This window comes from Manis pentadactyla, chromosome 1 (genome assembly GCF_030020395.1).
Source record: "Manis pentadactyla isolate mManPen7 chromosome 1, mManPen7.hap1, whole genome shotgun sequence".
NCBI lineage: Eukaryota > Metazoa > Chordata > Mammalia > Pholidota > Manidae > Manis > Manis pentadactyla.
This window is the reverse complement of record NC_080019.1, coordinates 66,169,281-66,196,979: the sequence shown is the minus strand read 5'-3', so window position 1 is coordinate 66,196,979 and position 27,699 is coordinate 66,169,281. Positions and strand designations below refer to the sequence as shown.

Sequence of the window (27,699 nt, the reverse complement as noted above, 5' to 3'; positions counted from 1 at the left end):
TGAGTATCTTTCAAGAATTGACAAACTCATTTCTTTTTGTAGGTAAAAAGGATTCACTACATCTGATAACATGCCTCCCTTTCACTTGACTTGGACCAAGAGGAGAAAAGTTGCTCTGAATCTATTAAGAAAGAAAGTTGTAGTTGCTGGCTTTATAAATTTGTAATTACTGTTAATTAACCTGTCTTATGAACTGATATTGCACTTCATTTAGTATAAATGAGTAAATTTATATGCTCAGGTTGGTTCAGTGTACTTTCTAAGGAATATACTATAAAATAATATCTTAACTCCAAAATAACACATGATTCTTTCCAAAACAAACCAACTTTCTGGAATGATCTATTTTTAATTGAAGGATCATGGCGATCTTCTTTCTATTTTTAAGGGAATTGACATTGGAGATAGTTTAACAATTCCGAATGAATTCACAGAAGATGAAAAGAAGTCCGGACAGTGGTGGCAGCAGCTTTCCGCTGGAGGCGTCGCGGGCGCCGTCTCGTGAACCAGTACCGCCCCTTTGGACCGCCTCAAAGTCATGTGCAGGTGAACTTCATGATCTTGTGTCTAAGTTTGCCCTAAACATTTTTGAGCAATAGGAAATAAGATGCTTTGAAAAAAAAATTCTTTAACTTCTCAGTAATGGGCTTTCATACCTTAAAAAAAGTCTCTACTTTGTTGGTATTACCCTAAATTCAGTCCATGTAAGTATTTCAGTGTTTTACCAAATCTTAAATTGTTGGTATATGTGTGTGATGAACTTTGAATCTTTGGTGGTCTGTGTTTAATTAGAAAAATGTTTAATTCAAATGTTTAATTAGAAAAAAGTCTTTCTAAATGGGCAACTCACCAACTATAATAGTGTTTGGAGTTAAAACTAGGGGAAGCCAATGATGAGAAGGGCCTAGACAAGAGGTGGAGTAGAGATTACGATACACAAAATGTTCTCTGTCTTTGAGCCGCCTCACAAATTGAGGGAGAGAAAAGAAAGTAATTTTCTAAGGCTGAACTTCAACTGTAGATGTATAGAAAAGAAAGGGCCAATCTACATAGTTCAAGAAGGTAAGTGTAGGTGTCTGGAAATGTTCAAAACCTGAACATCAAGTAGTTGAGACTCATTCTCTCAAATTTGCAATAAATTTGCAATTTGGAATAAACCACTGTGGTAGGCAGAATAATGGCTTCCCCGACCATGTCCATATCCTAATCCTTGGAAGTTTGAATATTTATATTACTTGGGAAAAGAGAATTAAAGTTGAGGGTGTAATTAAGGTTCCTAATCAGTTTACCTAAAATAGGGAGATTATCCTGGAATACCCGGAGGGCTTCAGTACAATCACAAGGGTCCCTAAAAGATGAAAGACAAAGCCAGAAGAATCACTGTCCGAGTGGTTAATATGAGAAAGACTAGAGCAGCCACAGGTGGCTTTGATGATGGAAAGGAGTCACAAGCCAATGAAGGCCCTTTCTAGAAACTGGAAAAGGCAAGAAAACATTCTCCCTTAGAGCCTCCAATGAGGAATGCAGCCATGCCAACACACTGATTTTAGCCCAGTGAGACCCATTTCAGACTTCTGACCTACAGAAATCTAAAATAAAAAAAAGAAACATGGTGCCTTTCCTGAGTCAAAGGTCTTAATGCAAAACGAGTACGAGCCTCTAGATCTCCAAAGAGCAGTCTAAGGTGGGTAGGGAGCTGGGTGCCAGCCACGAGAAACATGGAGATTCTGTCCCACTTTGCAGCTGGACCTTGGTGTGTGTCTGGGACGATCTTCTCTTACTCTGGCAATGACACATGTCCCTCAGGTCATTGACATGAAGTGTAAGGGAAGAACAGATCAGCTGTATGGAACAAATTATCAGGAAACTTGACCCCATGCTCTCCTAGACCATTTCTGCTGCAGCTTTTGTCACATATCTGTCTGGAATGAATCCTCTCCTGTTCTATCTCCACTCCATGTAGAACAGCTTTTAATTTCTTAGCTCAGACCTTACCTACCTCTTCCACATTGCCTTTTTTGAAACCTCACAGGAAGGATTGACAACCTGTTCTTTTTAGGTCCCCTCCAAAAGTAGTAGACTTCTCACATAGTATCAGTAGCAAGCTGCTGCTCGTACATGGCAGACACAAATCTCATTTTCTCAATGATGTGTGCAAGAGATGTCAAGCTCTTTATCTTCTGTCAAAATTTCTCATTTTAAATAAATCCACCTCTGTGTTTTCTTATGCACAGTTCCAGAATTTCTACTTTTTAAACAATTCTGTTATGTGTATGTCTTTGTATTGCTGAGCTAGTCATAGAAATGTCTAAAACTGATTCTGATATTATCTGGATTCCTATGGATCTGTTTTTATTGTCTGTCTTCCCTTTGGATTTTTATCTTGTGCTGTTAGCTCCTTGTGTGTCTGGGAATACTTTTAATTTCTCTTTGAGTGTCTGACACTGTACTTGAAAAATTAGAAAAAAATGGAGACTTTCTCTTCACTTTCATTCTGATAAATTACTGAATAGCCTTAATCCTATTATAAGGATTGAGAGTAAATTGAATGTGATTCTCAGTACTTTCAACAGTCAATTTCATTATAGGTCAGATTTATTCATACAGTTTAACCCCTCGGAGTTCCAAACCAAACACTGAGGGTGTCCAGCAGGACTTAACCTTCTTTACAAAATATGGACTTAAAGTTTTGTCTCTCTACACCCATGAGTAATCCAGAAAGAACTGCTCAGCTTCCCAATCTCTCAAAATGAGCTCAAACAGAATGAGCAGATACCTTTAGAGAAAAAACAGCAAATTCCAGAGTTTACTACTGGTTTTCTTCTTTGCCTGGACATAGGCTCTACAATTTGTCAACAATATGTTGACTCTGATGCCTTCAGGTGGATTTTACAACTATTATGGGGTGGGTGTGTGGGGCGAGTGAGGGGGCTAAAGAGACACAAAAATCTCATAATATAAGTTGGTCACGGGAATGGAAGTGCAGCATGGAGGATATAGTTGATGGTTCTGTAACATCTTTCTATGTTGATAGATAGTAACTACACTAGTTGGAGGTTTAATAATGTGTATAACTGGCAAATAACTGTATTGTATAGTTTAAACCAGCATAGACTTACGTATCATCTACACTTCAATTAGAAAATACAATTAAAAATAAATAAATAAAAATAAAAAATAAATGAAAAAAAGTGTATTGCTTTTCTAATTGCCACACAAAGATTGGTTTTATTACTTGGTTCACTGTTCATGGAAGTTGAAGCCCAATTAATTCATTAATGCATCAAAGTTATAGGCTCAGAAAAATTATATTCAGCAGGGAGTGACGCTGAAACCCTCTATTTGGGTAAAAATACCTTCCATTTACAGGTATAGTATGTGTGGTGTTAAATTGAGAATTTTATAAAGCCTACTTGAAACATATACAGATAATCCATTTTAGAAACAAAGTATCTACTAACATGAGAATTTCTAATTTTGTTTAAATAATAGCATTGAAACTACAGATATTTACTGCAGTCTTTAACATGAAATACTGATTTCTTCAACAGAGGGAGCAAATGACTGCAAATACAAGTCTTCACTGTACTTTACCCTTAAACACCTGTGTACTCTCTTCACAATATGACCTATTTACATAAGAAACTTCTTCAAATATTTGGGCATATTTGAGTCTACTATATAGCCGAGATTCTTGATTCTATTTCATATATTGAAAATGCAAATAATTTCTTGGTTATATAAATTACCATTATAGGGTCCCACATTGCACTGGCTCACCTTTTTTATTTTATCTATCTTTTCAAAAAGTTTCAATATTTTCTTTATTGCTTTGTGCATTTTATGTCTTGTCTAAGAAATCCACCTAGATGACCTAAAAATATTCTGCTATAATTATTTCTAGAAGTTATGACTTTCACTTATACAAGTTAATTCATCTGAAATTGGGTTTCATGTATAGCATGAGTCATGGGACCAATTTTTTCAATATAAATATATTAGCTCTGTATCATTCATTGAATTTTTTGTCGCTTATCTCTTATGTATACATTGTCTTAAATTTCATATACGAATGGCAATGCTTCTGTACTCTTAATTCTTTGCCATGAGTCTGTATGTCTGACCTTGAAACAATACCACACTATTTTAATTAATACAGCTTTATTTTATTTTACTATCTCAGGGACATTTCCCAACATTGTTCTTGACTACTTAACATTATCTTGACCTTGCTTAATTCTTGTCTTCCATTTAAATTTGGAACCAGACTTAAATTTCATTAAGATTGCTGAAATAATTCCGGCAATTTCATTGAAATTATAATTTTTTAAGTTATACTGACAAAGTATTATACTGAGTTATATTAGGTCTTCCAATTCATGAGCATGGCATATCTCTTCATTTAGGATTTTTTAATGTTTTTCAGTAATATTTAGTTACTTTTCCCATAGAGTTCTGTGCTAGATTTCTTTGTTAGATTTATTTCTGAATACCTTATATTTCTTGCAGCTATCAAAATGGTAGCTCTTTTTTCCTTATAAGAAAAATGCAACTGATTTTTATTACTGGTTTTAAATTAGTACATTACATCATCACAATATTATTTTTATTTTGAATTTTTATGTAAATAATCATATGAAAAAAGTGTAATTTTTTCTTTAATTTTTATTTCTTTTATTTCGTATTCTTGACTCACACTTTCTAGCTAGTACCCCCAGTGAAATGTTGAATACAAATGGTGATAGTAGGCAATCTTGCCTCATTTCTGATTTCAGAGGAAAAATTGCTATACAATATCTTCTAGGAAATAGAGAAATCTATTTACTTGCCAGGGCTGCCACTAAAGTAACATAACCTGGGTGGCTTAACCAACAGAAATTCATTGTTGCATAGTACTGAGGACAGAAATTTGAAACCATCATACCGGCAGGATTGGTTCCTGGTCAGAGCTCTGAGGGAAGAATGTTCCAGGCCTCACTCTTTGGGTTACAGATGGCTATCTTCATGTCACACAGTGTGGATCTTCACGTTCTCTTACCTCTGTGTGTATATCCCATATCCAAATATGATAAACCTGTCATATCAGCTTAGGTCCCCACCAGCCCACTTGGCCTCACTTTAACTTGATTACCTCTGTAAAAATCTTATCTCCAAATAAGGCCACATTCTGAAGTACTGTAAATTAGACCTTCAATGTATGAATTTGGGGAACACACAGTTCAACCCATAACAAGAGGGAACACTTCCAAACTCAGCTTACGCAGTCAACATTATCCTAATACAAAAACCAAAGATAATACAAAAACCTAGTAAACTAGAGACCAACAGCTCTCAGAAACATACATAAGATTTCTAAATAAAATATTATTATATGGAACTCAACAAAATATAAAAGATAATATATCTTGACAAAGCAGGTTCACTCCAAAACTATAAGCCTGGCTCAACACTAAAGATCAATATAATTCATTATATTAATGAATGATAAAGAAAAAACAGGTGATTAAATCGGTACAGAAAATTTACTTGACACAATTCAGTATCAGTTAATGATAAAAAACATTCATTAATTAAGAAGTTAAAGGGAACATCCTTATTCTGATAAAATACATCTATAAATCTATGCAGCTAACTTAGTGGTGAAAGCCCAAATGCTTTCCCTCGAAGATTGGGTACTTGGCGAAGATGCCCTCCCTCACAATTCCTATCCATCATTGTGCTTGAAGTTTTAGCCATTGCTAAGGAAGTAGATAAAAAAAATAAATAAAGGATGTCAGATTTTAAAGGAAAAAGTGAAACTGTCCCCATTCACAGATAATATCATTGTCTATGTAGAAAACTGAAAAAATATGTAAAACATTTTCTCAGAATAATAAGTGAGTTTAGTAAGAACAGAGACTACAAAGTCTACATACAAAAGTCAGCTTTCCATATTCAAGCATTAAGCAGTCAAGAGTTTGGAATTTGAAAAAGTATCATTACAATAGCAGTTAAATACTTCAGTATAAATTTAACAATGGGTTCAGGATCTATATATTGAAACTCTATGGAAGATTTTTAAACACTGATGAAAAAAATCTGAAAGTACCTAAATAAATGAAGAGATATACCATGTTTATTTACTAGAATACTTAATATTGTTAAGATGCCATTGTAGTCCCTGTAAAATCAGCAACTAGTCCCCATTCTTAAGTGATGCCACAGTCCAGAAGTTCTAAGTAATACAATAAAAACAGTAACATGCATGTACAGTTGGCTAAGGAACATTCTTAAACTAATTTTCTGTGCATGACAAGTCCTGCAGAACACTCATATATTTTTATAGTTGATATTGTAAGAAGGAATCACACTCTAATAAGCATTTCCTCCTACAAAAAGCCAGTGGATACACTTAAAATCAAATCTTATTTACATTCAAGCTGATAAAAAAATACACTATCACAAGCTAACCTAAGTGTGTGTGACTATCTGTGAGCCCAAATTGACATAAAAGTTCACAAAAAACATAGTCTCAACTCACTACATATAGATGCCTTTACAATTTTCATTTATTAACTGACAACCTTCTTGCACTCATTACCAGTTTTGTCATTTCCTGGAAAATAAAATTGCTTTACTTATTCTCTTAATAGTTGGCTTCTATTAAGAGCTATTAGGATGATGGCTCCACCAGAGTGAATTATAGTTAGGGGAAATAGACACAATTGTCTTCATTTTACAGATGCAGGATATAAGATCATAAAAATAATTTTATTTTGTTTTTAGATTCCACATATAAGTGAAATTATTTGGTATTTGTCTTTCACCACCTGGCTTATTTCACTTAACATAATACCCTTGAGGTCCATCTGTCACACATGGCAGGATTTCTTTCTTTTTTATAGCTGAAAAATATTCTATTGTGTATATTTACCACATCTTCTTTAACCATTCATATATTGATGGACACTTTGGTTGAGGATTTAATAAGGTATATAACTATTGAATCACTATATTGTATACTTGAAACTAATATAATATTTTTCTATCAGCTATAGTTCAATCAAATAATAATTAAAATAAATACTTTTCCCAAAGAATATAACAACTGTTAGAGCTCTGAGTTAAACCTAGTTTGGCCAAGATTAATTCCATAATTCTTTCCATGATACTCCAAGAAATTACAATTTAATTTTTGGGTTACAATCTACTAAATGATAAGCTATATGTACACATCATATATTTATAAATTCTTACCTAGACTAATAATGTACTTATGTCTTATTCCAGGCTTAGGTGTAAATGAAAAGGTTATCACCTTAAACATTCATAGAGCCTACCTTCTATCTGGTCTTGTGTAACCTGAACTCCCACATTTTGAAATATTTTGACAAACATAAGGTTATTTTGAAATCATATTGACAAGAGAGAATGTCAAGTTCTGTAACTGTGACTCATTGCTCAACAAGGAGGATATCCTGTGATGAGTAAGTCCTGGAGTTGAATACCTATATCTTCGAAATGTTAACTATAATCCTTCTATACTTCTCAGGAAGTGAGGTATCACAGGAAACAGATATTTTGGTTCCATAGGCATACATTGAAATTTCCAGTTGTATGGGACTATGTCTCCCTTAGCCAGTTAGTTTTAATGCCATATCGTATGTCAGAAATGGAACATCTCACCTGATTTTCTCAGTGAGATGGCACATAAGTACAAATTGTGCATTAACCAATGAAAGCTTATTTCTCAATTTTATTTTTGTATTTCAGGATCACCCTGCACCTGTAAAAGCTACAATAATGAGCCAAAGGTGACCAAAATACAAAGCTGAGAATTCCATGCCAAACAGATATGCTGTGACATAAAGTTACAAAAAGTAGTATACTCATTAATATTTTCATAATTTTGATATCCTTCATGTACATAAAAAATAACTTTAATGCTGAACTAATTTTATAGATTTTTAAACTAAAATTATGAATATATGTGTATATAATGAGGAATATTCAAAGTATACAAATTAATAATATAGTAAAATAATATGATCACAGAAGCTAAATAATAATTCCTAATATATTATCCAAATGCAAATTGAATTTCACTCAGAAAGGCTTACCTTTAGCTACTGGGAAAGGAGTCCCCACACATTTCCCTTTTATTCCCCCACTGGTCCTGCAGACTGCGGGAAGGACTCTGACATTAATCTCCAGTTTCAGGTACAGACCATCATCTCAACAACAGATTCTGGGCAAACAGATATACCTGCTGCCAGTCCAGGTAAAATGCTCAGCATCTGGAGAATGTGGGTTTGGGTCAAAGTCTCAGCACAACTGCTGTCTAATTCCAAAGGAAGGGACAAAGTGAAATCCAAGAGGCACCTCAGAAGAGGAAATGGAATCTTACCACCTCCCCAATGTTCTCCCAAAGTGGTAGGTGTTCCACAAGTTTAACTGGAAATGAGCAAAGACTAAGTTTTCTGATGGAAGATTTCTCCAGGCTCCACATCTCTCCCCAAACGTCCTCAGGTAGGTGATTTACTGAACCAAGAGGGTCCACCATCAATTTCAATTTCAGAATCTATTGAGAAGAAACTCACAGTGAATTCATAAGCTGGGAGAGGCCAAAGAGACTCCACCCACACTCTTATCAGGCAGGTGCTGCTAGATGAGAAGCGTACAAGCCCATGTGCTCAATTTCCCCCCTTGCAAAATCATACTGAATTAAAGATGATTAGGTATTTGATCTAATCCTTGTTAGTGTTGGGGAAAAATATAAGCAGACTTTTATTCTAGTAGGGATTGAAGAAAATCCCTAACTTTAAGCCAAAGGAATCTAGAAGCAGTATCAGACCACAATTATAAGAAGTTAGCAAGAAAGGACAGGATCAAGCCAAAGTACCTTTGTTCCCATTATGTTTTAGACCACTGCTGTCCCTTCCTGTGTGAAACTGAAGCCAGTTTGCTGAAGTGGTGAGAATTCCTTTTCTCTGGACATACATGCAAAGCACATTTATTTACAACTATCCCCAAACAATGCTGCCTAGTGTGCAAGGTCATCTGAGGTGGCCAAAGCTTTCAGAGTTACTTGGTAAACCATGAGTGACCACTGTTCATGTGGAAGGGCTGTAGTGAAATCTGTGTCATTTCCAGAACATGTCGTATCTGACACTCAATTAGAGAGGAAGCAATTGTGCTCTTTATAACTGGTACTACACTTAAACTCTTGTAGCATTTCAGGAAATGCTTTGTCTAAGACCAGCACTCAAAGAGAAGAACTCTAGTTGCTTATGGACAACTGAACTGTTATTTCCTCAAAAGCAGTGTTTGCATAATTTGGACAGAAAGAACAGTATGAGGATGAGTCTGCAATCATTTCATTGATTAAAAGTAGCTTTACATCTTCTGGTCAGCACAGGAAAAACATCACTTTTTTTTCCACTCACAGCAATGAAGATGGAGGATCAGTGGTAGCAATGAAGAGGTGGCAGCAACATCTTACCTGGTCAGGGTTTAATGACACGGGTACAGTTTGTGAGGCAGCTGCCTCATGGGGAGGGATGCTGACAAGAAGGTCTCCCTGCAGATGGTGAGAGTTCTAATTGCAAGCTCCCCTTAACAGTTCCAGAAAGTTTTCTTTATAACACTTTTAACCATCTCACTTATATCTGGCTCTACCCTTCCTTTCTGGGAAGCTAAATGTAGTAACTTTCTTTTCCCAAAATGACAATTTTTCCTGGCTCCATGACATTGCCTTTACCTAAATAGTCGATTATAAGATTTATGTTTTCAAAAGTAAGATGGCTTGTCAGAAAAGAAAACAAATAGACCAAAAAAATTAACATGGTAAATGCATATAACAAAGAAATAAATAAGGAAAGTTAGAAAAATAAGCAAGGGAAATTTTTTTAAATATATTTTATAAATATTAATTCCAAGTAAAGCTTTCCAGAATTATTGCATAAAGTAGTGAGTTATTTTTGTCTTCAGAGAAATCTCAAATATTTAGTTTCAGAATAAGAGTAATTTCATTAAAAAAATCACTATACTGGCAACTTTCACTTTGCCTGGAATAATTATTGCTTAGTTGAATGTTATTATCTGAAAAATAATAGATTTTATAATTCAGCTTTATTTTGTTGGAAGACTTATTCCCAATGATTTCCTTTCCTTTCCTTTTTTATTTTGTCCAATTTTGCTTTTTTAAAAAATCATTGCATTACCACACTACTGAAAAGCTCATTTTCTATTTTCACTAATACATTCCTTTCCATAAAAAAAAAGAAACTAGAAAAATGACATGTTTTCTATACTTCTTGTCATGGATGCAAAATCCCTCTTACTATTTCTGCCCAAGCTTTTTAGCATTTTTTGATATGTCATTGCACAGAGTACCCTCAAATAAGGAAACTTCAAAAAATTCTGTGGACAGTAGCAAGTCATACCACACCTATTATATATTTTTCTTTGTTACCTTGGTAAGATTTTACAGAGTATTAGAAATCATATAACCCCTCTACTTTAAAGATAAGGAAAGTGAAGTCCTCAAAGTCTTACTGTACAAATTTACACGCCCCCACACCCCTGCCGGCAGATGAGCGCCAGTTCAGGTTGCTGCTGGCAGAGGCCAGGCTGCAGCAGGTAGACCCGGACAGAAGGGGAGGAGCAGCCAAGGAGTGTGGATGAAGCTCGGGAAGCTTGGCTGGCCAGGAAAGGAAGGGGAAGGGGAAGGGCAGGCTTTTGCACTGTTTTCTGAGACTTGTTTTGGGAGGACGTAACAGTGGAGGGCAGAGAAAGAAAATAATCCAAAAGGCATGCAGCAAGTGTCTCCTGCAGAAGCCAAGTTGCTGATTTTCTTTTCACATTTGAAGTTTTCTTGTGCTCCCAAACTGCCTCTTTCCTTGTTAGAATTAACTCAAACAGTCTTGATGATCCACACACGCATAAACAGCGTTTCTGCCTCACACAGTAATAACGATCTTCCTTTTCTTTGCAACTCATTTGCAGAGCCTAATCGTGGCTCCCCCTGGAGTCTGTTAGTGTGGACAGCCGCCTTCCCAGAAGCAGCCTTTCTAACTGATCCGACTGTGGGAAGAGCAGCTGGAAGTTAAGGGCTCCGGAAGGCAGGAGTGTGAAGTCCATGAGCTGAAAATTGGGGAATAAGGGAAGAGGGTACCGGGCTGTGGGGAGGGACAGTGTTCAGTACAGTTGACTCAGAAAAAAGGTGAAGAAAAGAAACGAGTTCTGTGGCTCAAATAAGGACTAGGAAACAGCATCGTTACTTGAAATTATTAGTGTTACTATCCTCCATTTTATTAAGTGAAGTTTTTCCTCATGCCGGGTAATCGGCATGAAATTGTCACACTTGCTATATTTGCACATGATCAGAAAACTGTGAAAGGTGCCATAAAAGGGCAGAAGGGGGATCTGACACAGTGAATTTGAAGTCAGATGATTGGAAGCCAACATTTTATGGTCAAGCTTACCAGAGTTCAGATTGCTTAATAAACTGATGACTCATGTATTAAAAAAAACAAAACTCATCAATCCAGTTGGCTTTGCCTTTTGGCCTTGCTTGGTTCTCTACTCACCCACATCCTCATCTTCACCATCGTCCTTTCCATGGGAACAGCACCCATCTTCCCCAGTCAGAGCCTCATCTCTAATCTAGCACGAATGGGCCACCAACAGAAAATAGTTAGCGAATTCAAATTACCACATAAACCTTCAGAAATCTACAGGAGCCACAAAACTAAAGATCAAAATTGCAGAGCCAAGAAAGGGAGTCAAGATGCTCGGTCTTGGAAACTTTACAAAATCCTGTTTAGTTGCTGGATAATGTAGGGGAAGCTTTCAAGAACAAGGGAATCTGTGCTATCTTAAGGTTTAGATTCTGCCTGTTTTCACAAGCATCAAGTAGAAACTAAGGAAAAACAAAGTAGAAATAGTTGGCAAGAAAGCAAAAGAAGAACTGAAATGCAAGTAAATATATGATTGGCTACATAATGCAGGGAAGTAGTAGACTTCATTTTCCCCTGCAGGGGGCAAAAGGATTTACTATTTTCTTGCTTGGGGGAAAATTGCCAGTTTTCGGGGGGAAAAACATGATTTGATTCTAACCCATTCTATAAAATCAGAGCTTTGCCATTTGGAATTTAATATGAAAACTAGAATTGAACAATGTTCACACTCATCTGGCAGATGCTCAAAGTGCCAAGAAATAACCTCTCTATCCAAGGTGTGTCGATTTTCAATGGCAGCCAGTTACTCAAGAAAAAGTGTTATCATGGAATTATTGTATGGAAATCACAAATTATGCTGATCCCATTTCTCACACTAATGACAGAGATTAATTTCTAAATTAATGAATTCTCTTGGATCCCAAGGAAAACTTTCAGGAATGGGAGGTGAGGGTGGGTCACCAGGAGAGTTTCACCCCAAGGCTGACTCCTCAATTCCATAACTTTATTTTCATTTCTGAATTCATTGTCAGGATTCCAGAAACCCCTGTTAAGAGTTGAAGTGGGGGATGAAAGAGAAATGGATAAAAGAAGTTAGAGAGTTCTGGATGAAGAGAGGACTTTTTTAGAAGAAGGTTTCAAAATGCATGCAAGTCCCTGGGCTTTGGGCTGCCCCCTGAGCCCTGGGGGACCCCGGGGTGGGCATTCAATGAAGCTTTCCCCCGAGCGCTCCAGGACAACTAGCGGAGGAATGTGAGGGAACTGCCGGCCTTGCCCGGAGCCGGCCTGAGGGTTTGGGGCCTGGAGAAGTGACCTCCTTACCACTTTCCGTTCTCGGCCTTCAGCCAACACCTTCTTTTCTGCCTCCAGCTGGTCTAGGATGGTTTCCTGCAGCAACGGGGCGTTTGCTCCTCTAACCAACGCCACTAGTTCTCCTCCCTGGGATAGAGAAGACATGTGCTGCTCAGACCACAGGAGCTCCTCTCCCCAAGTATTTATCAAGAGACGGCGAGAGTGTCCCAGAGCTTTGTTTAAGAGTGTGCCCAAGGTCGCTGACCCTCAACCCCAGGCCCATGGCCTCCATTCACTTCTCTGTGCCCCTCCTTTCAAAACTTAGGGGTGGAACAGGGCACACAAGGCTGTGAGAGACTAAGTGTGGCCTCTATATGGCTCATTCATTCAACAAATACCTCCTGAACACTCAGTATGCCAAGAGCCAAGACAGCAGTAAAGAATATAGACACCTAACATGAAAAGACAGTTGCCACCCCCGATGAATGGGGAGTCAAGTGGGGAGAGGGGTGGTCCCATCAGAGAAACAGTGACAGCAGACTAAGACCATGATGCAGGGCATGGCTCAAGTCCCAGCTCTGGGCACTCAGGGGACACCTCACCCCATCGGCGGGCATGGTCTCTCAGGTGACACTGGGTTTCCTGCTTAACCTTTTCAGCGGTCTCCATGCATGTTACTCACACAAGGCCCCGTGGAGTGGGTCCTCCTGCATTCCCACCCCACCGCTCTGTGGACTGCCAGATGGGGAGAGACTGTGCCAGAGCCTGCCGGCTTTGCACACGGTCCCACACAGCCGATTATGATTGATGCTTTAATCACTATGGGCTCAGGCAGGCCCACCACTTGCTGTGGTGGTGATCCCAGTTCTGTAATGACGCTCCGATGCCCCCCCAGTTGCGGGATGTCTATCCCGGCTCCTCCCCACGTCTGCCTCCCTCCCCATACATGTTTCATCACACAGCTTTGGTCTCCCTACTAGAAGTCAAGGCTTGAGTAACATTTTACCATAAGCTTCCAATCTGTCCTCCTTGTGGTGCTGATGGCAGGAGCCCAAAGGTTTCCAAATCCAACAACCCCAGCCAGGCTGCCAGGAGACCTGGGTGAGCGTCCTGCCGTCTCCCTGACTATGTGACCAGGTGGTGGGGTCAGGATCAAACTGCCTGCAGGGCCCAGCGGGGGACCCACACCTAGGAAGCCAGGTGTGGCCGTGGCCCTAAGAGGCATGGGGCCACAGCTGGCTGTCACACCCAGAGACATCTAATTATATTTGCAAAACACTGACCCACTTGGCTCCCCTCGGTAAGTCCCTTGTATTTCTGACTTCCTGTAAACATATCTTCATGTCTTAAGATTGAGTAAAGGTGAACGCAGAGCCTGTCTACCTCAGAGGGCTGTTGAGGCTGACTGAGAGCTCCCCTCTGTGGAGCAGAGGATAGAAATCTTGAAGCTCTGCTCTGAGAGTGCACATGCAGTCAAGGGTGTTCCTGAGCCCATGGAGCGCCCGTCTGAGTAACTCCCAGGCTTTTCCGCGTCTGGCCACACAGGAAGGCACAAGCCCCATGGCTGGCAGCACTGTGGCACCCGCCCCGCTGCCTGCAAGCACGGACTCTGGCCACCAGCTCAGGCAGGGGCCTGCGTTACCATGCTCGAGGACATCTGTCCTCTACCAAAATAACTGATATGGTCACAGAGAAAACATCTCACTGGTTTGGGTCAGTGTGGCCTCTCAGTGACTCCCAGGGAGAACTGATGTCAGTGAGGTGCCTCTATGTTAACTGCAGTGATTTGCAACCATTGATTAGTTCTGATTCTGAAGATGTACTTACTGCATAAAACAGAAAGGTTGGCTCACACCTTCCTCGGTATTTTTCCAGGACATCCAGACAATCTGCTTCTGCCTGAAGAGAACAGACTGTCAGCAGGACCCTGGGCGCAGCGGACGCAGGGGCCTGATGGCAGGAGAGCTACATGGGACGGTCCCCAGCACATACCCCATATGCGCACACACCACAGCACATAATACACACCCCATACATACACACATACTCACATATACACCACACACACAGCACACACCCTAAACATACACACACACACTCATACATGTACCCCCACCACGCCCTGACTGTCCTCCCCAGGTGAAGCCCACTTGCTCTCGCTACTCCTTTTAATGTCATTTCATCAGAATCAGAACAGCTGTCCTGTCAACATACTGGTGAAAGTTGTTGACAGCATATACTTCTTCGAAGAATAAAATAGGGAGGAAACAATGGTTTCTTCTGCTCCCCACCCAGCTGCTGGTCCAGGTCAAGGGAGCCTCGCTCTCTACCCTCTGCCTGCTGCCCCAGCTGGCAGCCCCAGGAGCAAGGGGTCCCCAGACTTGGCCTGCAGTGGCTGACATGCCCTTAACAGACATGATGACTCCCCATCCCGGGGTTTCCTCCATGCTCTCTCCAGAAGTGCCAAAATGGACTCCCATCCGAGGACGTGCGAAGTCCTTGAGAGATTAGCCAGCAGGAAGATATATTTTCTCCTGCATTCAGTCTATGAACCCCAAATCCATGCAGAAAATACTGAGTGTCTCTTGCACACTTCTCTGGAAGTTCCCCATTTCCATCCATTAATCCAAGTAAATGTTTGTTAGAAGATCCCCATTATGGAGCAGAAGAAATCTTGCTACCCTGTGCCTTGAAAGTGAAACTCCAAGTTCCCAAGGTCTGTAAGCCAGGAAGGAGCCTCTGGTTGGAGGGACATGTATTCCTTCCCTGCGCACAGCCCAGAGCTGCGAGGGACTGTCAAGGAGGGAGGTGTGGGTGTGGGTGGGAAGTTCCATCTCTAGAGAAACCATAAATTAGCATCATGCCTGATCAACAACAAAACACCCACAGCTGACACCTTTTCAATACTCTGAGAAAGGCAGCTCACACTTCCTGTTTCTGTCTTCAGATTTTTAATTATTTTACAATGTTATGTGATACTCTGCTGAGAGAGGATCTTACCAATGCAAAATGCAGAAGGTCCAGGCCAACCTCCATCCTCATCTTCTGGAAAAGGCTCACCACTGGCTTGCAGGGGCCACACCAGCCCTGATAGACGTCGACAACTGTGTGGAACCAAGAAGCAGTAACGGTTCAGTGGGCACAGCACACGCCATGACAGGCAGACATGCACCTGCATGTTCTGACCCGTCCCCAGTGGACATCCATTTGCAGGGGGATCTAATAGTTAAAGGGCTTTATTATCCATCCCATCAGAGTATGAGCAGGCATGGAAACACAGCTTGCCCTCATTCTTTTGAATGTTCTGAATTACAAATGTAATGAAGTAAGTATGGTGGAAAATCATTTTCTTAACACAGACCCTTTACCTCAAAGAGTTTCCAAGCTACATTCAGGGTCAGACCTAGCACAGAGGGGGGCCCTCAATAAATATTTCAATTAGACTGAAACTACCTATTCCAAAAAGAAGAGGTCACTGTAGGTGACCTGTCAGCATACAAGCAAGTCTTAGTTACTTTGACTTTTTTCTGCTGATGAATTAAAAACCACTCGCTTTGGGTAAAGGAGAGTTTTATTGATTTTATAAAATCAGCATTGTTCTAGAGACCTAGATGGAAACTTGGGTAGGTTTTTCTTCTTTGGTCCCAGTCTATGGAGTGTACCAGGACCAGGCATGAGGCCCTGTTGCATGGGCCCACAGGCCTGCAGGAAAGCTGAGCAAGCTATACCAACACGTGCACCGGATACACGCAGGGCCCACCCAGCCTGACACGGCCAGTGCCAGATTGTGATGTACCAGGGGCCACATTTTAGAAGAGGATGTCTTCCCAAAGACGTCAGCACTCACAAGGCTCAAGCCTCATCCACACAGGTGGGCATTTCTGGCCCGGTCACAGGGAGATAGTGTAGACACTGTTTAACTGTTTATGAACTACCAAGCCTGCCAATTTTAACAGCATGCAATTTGTGCTTTTACTTTTTATTCACATTTCACAACTTTCACATGATGTGAAAACTATTAATAAAGCAAAATATAAATTACTATTAAAATTAGCAAAGATCCTGGAAGCACTGTGTGAACTTGGTACTGCACTCATCAGAGAAGGACCGCCTCCCAGTGGAAGGGCTACTTGCACTGGGTGTTGTGGAAAATGCCAGGCTTGGCTGGGCAGACAGGGAGGCTGTGGTGGGAAGCAGGGGCGGCCAGGCACAGGTGGGGATTGGGGGCCACTGGGTGGGCCGGGACCAGTCCTGCCTGTGGTTGGGCTATGGCAAGTGGTGGCGGGCAACATGCAGGAGCATGGAATGTGGGTTTGAGGCATTCCCCCCTGATTTGCTAGGCAGTGGGGATTCACAGAAAATTTTAGAAAGGCAAGGGAGCTGATATTTATTGAGCTGTAAGAGGGCATCTGCACTTTGCTTTTCTTTCAAAAAAAAATGGGATGGGAATCATTATCTTACCACAGAGATGAGGAAAATGAAGCTCAAAGAGTTGAAGTAACCAACCCAAAGTAAAACACTTAAAATTCTCAAGCAGTAGAACCAAGTTTTGAATCCAGGTGCGTCTGAAGCCAGAGCCCACGCTCTTTCAGCTGGCTGCAGGAAAGCAGCAGGAAGCACAATCCAGGAGTACTGATTGGTTCAGCCAAGCAGCGTGGTTCTGCAGAGAGAGCGTCAGAGACAAGCTGGGTATGGGGAGAGATGAGGAAGCCAGACGGGGTGACAGTGGGATGGGAGGGAAGGAACCGAAGAATCCATGAGACTCTGGAAAGGAAGGGGACAGCGCGGGGACGTGGGTGTGGAAAGGCCTCCATCGCTGAGCTTTGCAGGCGGAAAGAACTGGGTGGAGGCAGGGAGAGATCACTTGCAGGGAGGGAGAAAAGTGGACTAGATTCTAGTCATACAGGGTTTCCAGTACCAACCAGTCAACCTCAGGCACAGGGCCCAAAGGCAGCCAGATACCAACAGGGGCAGGAGGGTGTGATTCAGGCCTCCTTGGCATATGGGCGGGGGGTGCCAAGCTCTGGGCTTCCTTGAGAGCAACGGCTTCACAGTTGAGGGGTTTGGAGATTCAGTAACACCCAGTAATGGAGAAGAAGGGCACTGGGTCAGGCCAGAAGAGAGTCCTTGAGGACTTAGAGAACCCTGTCTCCCGGCCCACGGAAGAGGGCAGGTCAGAGCCCCAGTGGGAAAAAAAATGGGGCCCAATTAGCAACCAATCTCTTAAGCAGGATTTCTACAGCTAGTTCAGCCTAATCCTTTGTAATGGCTTTCACTCCTCTTGCACCCCTGGCTCTCCACGGAGTGGTGGGGACACAGGCACACTTCACAAGGCCATGCAGAGTGGGTGCCGGAGAGGAACCATAGGGAGAGTTTGACTCTGAAGGTCAGGAAGCAAACAGAGTAGACACCTAGAGGGAAAGGGTATGTACAATGCATACACCTGAATTTTTTTTTTTTTACATGTTTGAAGGTAGGTGAATATGAGCCAGCACAAGGCAAGACTTTCAAGAGAGTGGTTGACTTTGGAAGCAAATTCCTGCAGGCTCTAGGAAGAGGGAGGAGTGAGAAGGGGCAGACAAGCCCCTGCTGCCTGCAGTGAACAAACTCCCTGGCACCGCTTACAGTGGACTTGGTGAGTCCCTCCTCAACAAGATGTGAGCTTTGTTCACGTATGGTAACTGGAACGTGGCAAATTCCCCACAAATGACAAGGCAGTAATCTTCTACTGTTGTTAAAGACAGAGAAGTTGTAGCTCTTCCCTGGAGCCATGTTCTGGTTGCACAGACACAACACGTGGACAAAATATTTAAGACTTGGCACCATCAGAAAAGCTTCGTAATTCCCCAAGCAGTAGTAGAGTGTGGCAAGACTCACACTCACACTACTGGATCAGTGCAACCAGCATTTATTTAGCACCCAGTAGGGCCCATGCACAAGTCGGCTGCGGATGTGCATGAAGACAGTGCCCTGTGTTCAGAGTCTGGGGAAAGCCACAAGAGTGCACCCCACACAGGGGTCACCCAAGCTGGGTGTGCTCTGGGGTGTGACACTGAGTCCTACCCCCAAGCCCTAGAGATTCCCAGGGGGAAGCGAGCACACAGAGCTTCAGGGAAGACTGCATGCAAGGCATGGCTTTAGAGCTGAGCCCGAGAATGAGAAGGGCTGTGAGTTTTCCCAGGCAGTAGGAATGACAGGGATGACAGTGAAAAACTGGGACAACACGTGACATGTTCAGGAAGCAGGTTGGGGCTGAGGACATGTTCAGTGGGTGAAAGGGCTGGAAAGACAAATTGAGTTATGAGAGAGGGAAGGTGGAGGGGTTTGAAAGCTGAAGTCATTGCGGAAAGGTAGCGATGGAGAAAGAAAAGAGCAGAAAGCTGACTGAGCAGGACTGTTTACAGAGAGGAGGCCTGAGCAGACACAGAGAGAAACAGCCAGAGAGATCCAGAGTAAATGAAGAAGGGAAGGCAGTCCTGGGGAGTGGGGTGTGGTAGGCAGCCTCTAAGACACCACGCATGATCCCTGCCCCCGGGGCCTTAGGCCTTTGTGACCTCCTGCCCTGGCGTGCAGGCTGGACCCAGCGACTGGCTTCTAAGAAACAGAACAGGGCAAGAGTGATGGGATGTCACTTTTGGATGAGGTTACAAAAAGGTTATGGCTTTCATTTCTCTCCCTCTCTGTCCCTCCCCCTGTCTGTCTGTCTGTCTCTCAGCCCTGTTCTCGGGAGGAAAATCACCATGTTGTGAGTAGCCTATAGAGAGATAATGGCAAGAAATTGGTGTTTCTGGCCAGCAAGGACCAGAGTCCTGCCAATAGCCATATGGATGAACTTGGAAGGGACCTTCTAAGTTATGCCAAAGCCACATGACGGAGCTTGGAAACAAATCTGATGCCAGCTGAACTCTGACATTTCCTTCTGATTCCTTAACTGCAACCTGTGTGAGCCCCCGAGCCAGGACATCCAGCTAAGGGACACCTGCATTCTGGACCCATGGAAATGGGGGAATAGTAAATGCTGTTTTGAACCACTGAGTTCTGGCCTAAATTGTTGAACGGCAATAGAAAAACGATATGAGGTGGCTAGGGGCTAGGAGGCCCAGGGACGGCGGCTGTGCTGTCCTAGGGACTGTGCGGTCCCTGGTTCCAGTCCCTGGGATGCCTGGCTCTCCTCCCAGCCCCTGAGCTCCAAAAGATGCCATATTTGTTCCAGTACATTCCCCTCTGTGCCTCAGGTAACTAGAAGAGGCTTGGGCTTCTTAACACCAAACAACCCTTCAGTGTGACAATCAACTTAAACAGGGGAATCCTGTTTTAAAAACACTTCCTGGTTTCCTGAACTGAGCTTACTAACAGATGTCAAGCCACATACATATATGTGTGTTTGTATATATATGTGTTCATACACACACACACACACACACACAATGAAATTACCTGGTTCTTTATCTATGAAACTCAAGGTTAGAGGAATACAGTGCTCATTGCACCAATGTGTCATTTAGCAATTTTGAAAAGGCTGGCTGTAAAAAATGATCTTCAATTACCAGTGAGTCCTTTAGCACTGAGCATCTCCTCCCACAGTTCTTGGGTGCTGATGCTGACCTACCAGCAAAGAGAAACAAATGCTGTGTAACTGAGGGCGCCAAGGGGCCCCAAGGTCATGATTGGCTCCAGATCTCTCCCTCCCTCCAAGCACCTCAATGAAACAGTTACAAAGGTCAACCTGACCTCTTTGCCCATTTTCTTTTCTCTTTCTCTTTTTTAAAAATAATTTTTACTTGTTAAAAAGCTAACCTTTTCAAACAATAAGGCTTCTCTCTCACTTACCAACTTTACATTTCCCTGTATGGCCCCGGAAGATGACTGGTTAGCCAGAGACGGGTAAGATTCCTCAAGGGAGGAACAACCTAAGACAGGCACAGTCGCAGGGGGGCCATCAGGTGAGAAATTGGGGATCAACAGAGGTGAGGCTTAGAACCTCTCCCCCCCTGTTCTGAGAGAAATCTTCTGCATCTGTGGATGTTTTATTGCCCTTGTCTAGCTTGGATTAACACATAGTCTACAGACACACACCTGATCATCTACATTTGCTCTCTTACAACACTAAACTATGTTTTCTACCTTTATCTTGCATCTACCTACCACTTCAGCATTTTATTAAAAATAATAATAATAAAGAGAGAAATGTGGTATCACATATAAATCAAGTATAAAAATCAAACGAATAGTCATATTTGAACTGATTGTTTATAGTTCATAATGCATGAGCAAAACTGAAAGCTTCTGTGATGACTGCCCTTATACTGTTCACCATGTAACTTACTCACTATGTAAGAATTTGTTCTCCATGTAAGAACTTGTTCGTTATGCTTCAGAAGATTGGAGACTGACGAAAATTAGGCTTGGGGTGGATTAATGAATGTGCATTGAGCATTGACTCCCCTATACAGAATTTTATTGTTGTTAACAACCATTTGATCAATAAATATGAGAGATGCCCTCAAATAAATAAGTAACCAGGACGTAATGTATAGCATAAGGAATATAGTCAAAATATTGTAACAACTTTGTATGGTGATAGCTGGTAGCTAGAATTACCATGTATATAAATGTTGAATCACTGTGTTGTACACCTGAAACTAATGTAATACTGTGTGTCAACTACCCTTCAATAAAAAATAATTATCTACAAAAAAATAATAATAATAATAATTTTTACTTGTTACCCATCTGAAAACAATATATAAAATTGTCTTGTATTCAAAAATTTGTACATAAATAGTATCATCCTATAGATATCCTTCTGCATTTTTTTCACTCAATGTTGAGTTTTGACATTTATCCATATTTATGAATACAGAGAAGAATTCATCTGTTTTTGTCTTTCTATGTTTTAAGATATAATTTACATGCTGTGAAACACACAAAACTAAAGTGTTACCATTCAGTGAGTTTTGGCAAATGCATACACCCAGGTGCCCGAACCTGTATCACAATGCAGGCCATTTCCACCACCCCGGAAGTCCCTCTGGACCTCCTGCCAGCCACTCGCCAGGGCTCACTCACCCCAGGAAACACTCATCTGCTTTCCATCACAACAGATTTGTTCTGTCTTCTAAAACGTCATATAAAGGGAATAATACAGCACGTGTTACTTTGTGCTGGCTTCTTTCACTCAGCACATGTTTAGGATTCATCTGTGTTTTCATGTGTCAGTACTTTGTTCACTTTTATTCTTGAGCATATGCCACGGTAGGACTATATCATAATTTGCTTGATAGATGTTTGGGTTACTTCCAGTTTGGGAGTATGCTGAATAAAGACTTATGAACATTCTTGTTAAATCTTTGTGTGTTTGTGTTTCTATTTGTCCTTGGTAAATAAATACCTAGAAGTGGAATTGGTGGGACATAGGGTAAATGTATGTTTAGTTTAATAAGACCCTGCAAGTGCCTCTCCTAAAGTGGCTGTACTATGTTAAAATTCCATCAGCAAGGAGATTCAGTTGCTCCATATTATCACCAAACTTTGGTGATGTCAGTCTTCTGAATTTTAGCCACACTAATGGTGATGTAGTGGTATCTCATTGTGGCTTCAATTTCATTTCCTTGATGACTGATGGTGTTTAGCATTATTAATAAAATGCTTATCAGTCATTTGTATTATCTTCTTTGAGAAATACCCATTGATCTGTCCATTTTCATTAGATTGTTGGCCTTTTATTATTAGATGTGCAGTAGATATATATGTATATATATAATATTGAGGGGACGTACAAATTATTTGTCAGATATATGTACTATAACTATGTCTCATGTCTGTAGTTTGCCTATTCATTTCCTTAACAGTGTCTTTTGTGGGACAGAAGTTTTTAATATTGATGAAGTGTAATTTATTGAATTTGAGCTTCATGGTTAGTGCTTTCTATGTTCTTCTAAGAAATGTTTCCTCAAAGTCACAAGATATTCTCCTATTTTCTTCTGGAAGCTTTATAATTTAAGCTTCCACATTTAAGTCTGCAAGCCATCTCATCTGTAGTTAATTTTTATCTATATTGTGAAAGAGGAGCTGGGGTTAATTTTTTTCCATGTAGAAGTAGTGTTGTTCTGTAACATTTATTGAAAAGATTTATTTCCCCATCAAACTGCTTCGGCACCTTTGCATAAGTCTGGGCTCCTCTTGGACTCTTCTGTTTTATTGACCTTTTGGTCTCTTCTTATGACAGTACCACACTATTTTGATTACTATGGCTTTATAATAAGTCTTGGAATAAGGCAGTATGGGGCTTCCATATTTGTCCTTTTTTCAATACTGTTCAACTATTCTAGGTTCTTTGCATTTCCAAATATATTTTAGAACAGACTTGTCCATTTCTGCAAAAATTCTGCAGAGATCTTAATTGAGATTGCATTGAATATATGGTTCAATTTGGGGGAAATTTTTGAAATCTTAACAACACTGAGTCTTCCAGTCCATGAATATATTTGTCATCATTTATTAAAGCTTCCTCAATGTTTTGTAGTTTTCAGTGTATATCTTTTGCATGTCTTTTGTTAAATATATCCAAACATCCATGTCAGAAGTAATTTATTGTTATTTCTTCACATTTTTATCTTATCTACAAAGAATTCTGGCTTATATTAGAAGTGGAATTCAAAAAGAAATGCATACTGTCATACACAGTACCTTATTATTAGTGTATATTTTTACATAATGTTGTCATTTGAAATAATTTCAAACTTACAGAAAATGTGCAAGTACAGTACAAAGAACTTTTGCTTGAATTATTTGAAAATAAATTACCAACCTAATATCCCATTATACCACATAACCACAATACAACTATTAAAATCAGGAAATAAACATTGATGTATTATTACTATTTAATCCACAGACCCCATCCTGGTTTTACCAATCACCTCAATAATGTCCTGAATAGCAAAGGATCTATTCAGGATCATATGCTGGATTTATTTGCCAAGGCTCTTTAGTCTCTCTCAGTCTGAAACAGTTCTTTCCATCTTTCTTTGATTTTCATGGCCTTGACACTTCTGAAACTACAGGAGGGATATTTTGTAGACCGTCCCTTAGATCAGGTGTGACTGACATTTCCTCCTAGTTTGATGCAGGCTGTACATCTTTGGATTGGCTGGGACTGGTTGGAACTGGTTAGAGTGTCAGGTAAGTGGAAGAGCTTTCTCATTGCATCTTACCAGGCGACACAATTTCGATCTGCCCATGACTGATGAGGTTCACTTTGATCACTTGATTAAGGTGGTCTGTCAGGCTTCTGCACTGGGAAATTATTCCCTTTCGCTTTGTAATTAATACATTTTTGTGGGGAGCTACTTTGAAAATACATAAATTAAAAGACCATAACAAGTACATTCATTCTTAATACAGGATGCTAAGGTCTTTGTGCCTTTAAAAGGCTGGAAACTTATTACATCTGCAAATCCTCTATTAAAGATCTTTTTAAAGAAATCATGCTCCCGTACTTTATTGTTTTTATGGAAGAAGAAGAAGAAACAGAAAGTCTTCTTCTTGGAGCCTTAAATGAAATAAGAAAGTTGGACTGATATCATCCTGGGCCCACAACTATTGTCCTGAGGAAAGTGACAGAAGGTTCAGAAGAGTACCCCGGCCCCTCATTACAGTCACTTCCAGAGGCTCAGCTGTCCATCAGTGGCAACTCTCTAAGCTTCGCCTCTGTCGTGAAGTGAGCCACACCAGCAGTGGGGCCAGGACTCTGGAGAGGTGTAGAATCTCACTCCCAGGAGCAGGGCACGAGCAGATCAGTATGGGAAATACTTGGACTTAACTAAGACCTACATTTGGTAGGGAATAAATGGGGAATATGCGGCACCTTTTGACCAGACTATCTCTTGCTATCCTGCAATTCTGTTCCAGTCACAGAAGGAAGCCTAAATCATCCTACCCAGAGAGGGATCAGGGTTTGCAGATTGGCAGACTCTGGAGCACTGCTTCCAAGGTGCAGACTTGGCAGAGAGGCAATGCTTACGGCTGCCTCAGTGCACACTGCAACCCTTCCTCCTGCAGCTAAGGGGAACTCTTACTTGAGTACTGCATGGGACTCAGAGCTATGGGGAAACATGCATTTTTTATTGCTGAAATATATACTTTTTTTAAATTGCTGGAAAATGTTATTACGTCCAAAGGGGATATAGGGCATAGCTACACATAAAGATAATCACATGGGGCACAAATCTTACAGCCAACCCAGACAGCATCCAGACCAGCCTAGAAATGTCTAAAGGGGTCTCATCACAACTCTGCAGGTTATGCGTTATCCCTCCTGTTTACATAAAGGATATGGAGGCTCAGAGAGGTTGAGGAAATCGTTCATACAGCAACAAGTGGTAGGACCAGGTGCTTCGAATTTACAGACAGAATATAGGCATATGAAAAATTTCATGACTCTAGGATACTTAGAACATCAATGCTGGAAAGCCCTTAGGGATAATTCATCCAAAATCCTCTTTCTACAGATGGCAAGCTATGGCCAGAGAGGCTATGTGATTTATCCAAAGGCCCAGAGCTGGCTGAGAGAAGAGTCAAGAACAACAGCAGGTCCTCCGACTTCAGTCAAGCCCTTCCCTCCCTTACCCCTCCAGTACCCACCATTTTTAGAATGGCATTATTTTCTACTCTTTGTAATCACTAGACTTTTGAAATTCCCAACTAAAGTGCTGGTGCCACAGAGGACAATGAAAGATAAGTCAGGCATATCAAGACCACTGCCACTCTGCTCTCCAGGAGGTGCCTGATGGGCCGAACTGACTATGAGACATTTTAAAGTTTCCTTTTACATGGGCCCGTATTACAGATCATCCAGATGATCTCCGTATGACAATGCACTCCCAAATCCTGTTTCTACCATCACTTTATTTATTTACTTATTTTTATTGGAATATAGTTGATAGGCAACATTATATTGGTTTCAGATGTACAACATAGTGATTCAATAATTATATACATTACTGAACACTGTGGTAAGTGTAGTTACCCCGTTACCATACCAAGATATTACAATATTATTGGTTATATTCTCTACATTGTACTTCCATTCCTGTGACCAGTTTATTATATAATTTGAAGTTTGTACCTCTTTATCCCCTTCACCTATTTTACCCATTCCCTCATCCCCCTCCCTATATTAACCATTGATTTAAAAGCAACCACTACATATTGTTCAGGGCTTTGAAAAAAAAAGAGCAGACACTGGCTTATGGATTCACCTGTCCCAGGTTTAACTGAAGTAAGGCACTCTATGGAATGAATCTGCTGCAGATAAAATATCAAAACATTTGTTGAATAAGCAGGTGACTGAAAAGAGCAGCGGTGGAAGCACAGTTCCCAGGGTGCACAGTTACAGACCCATGCCCAAAGGCAAAGGAACGGATATTCTCACAGCAAGCTGCAATTATATTTCAACAAAACATATGTCACACCAGATTATACTGATTCATCTTTTCCTGTTTTTCTTCTTTCTTTTTTTATTCATGGTTGGGTTTTATAGTTGCATAAATCCTATAAGCATAAAGAGTTTATACTTAATTTTATGTTTATTTATATTAAAGTGCACAAAATATTTGTCATCACTAGGGATGCGAGGTAAGGTTTTTCCCTTTAAATCAGAAGGGTACACACTGTCTATCACGTACTGCTGACTAACAGAACAGCACTTTTATACAGCCCTTCCCGCTCCACACAGTACTCCTCGGCCCTCAACCTCAACCAAGTGCTGGAAGCAAGCGCCTCTTGAGACCTACCTGCAGGGGAATATCCTTCTTCTTGCTGCCCATGGCTCTGCTCTGCAAAGAACACAGAGGGCCTGTTCCCTCGGTTCGGGCTGTTCCCTGGCCGCAGCCTCGCAACACCCCGCTGCGCGGATCTCCTTCAAAGACCCCCGCCCCGTTAAGGTAATTATAAATGGCAGCAAATAAAGGCACTGATGCAAACTGAACAGCCCACGGGGGAAGCGGAGCCTGCAGTTCGCGGGCTCGTGATTCGCCCGGTGGTTTTCTGAGGATATGCGAAGCCCCTCCCCCACCTGGATCCGGCCGCGGGGTGCGCGCTGAGGCCCGAGAGGGGGTCGCCGGGCGACGCAGCCCGTCAGGCACCCGAGCGCCCACCAAGAAATTCGGGTGAAAAGGCCACAGAACCTTGCTCTCCCTACTGTTCCGATGTATTCCTGGGGAACTGAGTCACTGCGAACGATCTCCCGACAGGTACAGGGTCCTCAGTGCAGCGAACGTCTCCAACCGAGCCTGGGGCGACCCAGCCACGGTTGTCTGGGCAACACAGAGCCGGGTGGACGCCCCAGGCAGTAAACAGGCAGGCGCGTGAGCCACGCCCATTCTGGGCCCAGCCGAAAGGCAGGAGGGAGCTCCGCCCCTTGCCTGCAGAAACGGACTGTAGGAACGCTCTCATTGGCTGGAACGTTTGTCAGCGTCCGGGGATTTGGATCCACCATGCAAAGACCCAGGGCATCCACGTACTGTTTCATCCTTCCCTGCGTCCCTCTTGCCTCACCAGAGCTGCTCTGCAGCTTCCGGTCCTTAATGTATGGGGGTGGGGGCTGGGAAGTGGGGAGTGGGGGGTGGGGATGGGGCTTCGGGTCAGAGGGATTTGAAGGTTTCACTTAAACACAAAGTATACAATATTACAAATTCCACAGTTAGGTATGAAAGTCAAGTGGAACAAATAGAAAACAGTTACAAACATGGTGTGAATTAGTCTACATCAATTAAAATACAGAGGTTGTCAGTGGGTAAACAAAGCCCAACTGTGTGTTATCATAAGGAATTCAAGAAATTTACCTATGAAGACACAAGTTAAAAGTAAAACGTTGAAGAAAACTATGCCATGCTAACACTAATCAAAAGAAATAGAGCGTATCTAAATTTCAGGCAAAGCAGACTTCAGAACAAGGAAATTTATC

The 27,699-nt window shown here is 41.3% G+C and overlaps 1 protein-coding gene across 5 annotated transcripts; it reads right to left on the bottom strand.

Moving 5' to 3' along the window:
• Nucleotides 1-2: 2 nt before the first annotated feature.
• LOC118908227 (thioredoxin domain-containing protein 6-like) lies at nucleotides 3-27,273 on the bottom strand. Of its 5 annotated transcripts, XR_008996276.1 has the most exons (9): nucleotides 26,935-27,273; nucleotides 26,528-26,564; nucleotides 20,279-20,336; nucleotides 15,732-15,835; nucleotides 14,559-14,630; nucleotides 12,762-12,878; nucleotides 11,571-11,646; nucleotides 8,387-8,560; nucleotides 3-578 (listed from the first exon to the last, which is right to left on the bottom strand). XR_008996276.1 is itself a non-coding variant. In XM_036877342.2 (8 exons), exons 1-8 carry the CDS (start codon nucleotides 27,186-27,188, stop codon nucleotides 568-570), a joined length of 729 nt encoding a protein of 242 aa, XP_036733237.2. In that variant the 5' UTR covers nucleotides 27,189-27,270; the 3' UTR covers nucleotides 3-567. The 5 variants fall into 5 exon arrangements, 4 of the variants coding, with proteins under 4 accessions (XP_036733237.2, XP_057353947.1, XP_057353962.1 ...); XM_036877342.2 differs by lacking the exon at nucleotides 8,387-8,560 and having other exon boundaries at nucleotides 26,935-27,270; XM_057497964.1 differs by lacking the exon at nucleotides 3-578 and having other exon boundaries at nucleotides 7,546-8,560.
• Between the last annotated feature and the right edge of the window lie 426 nt (nucleotides 27,274-27,699).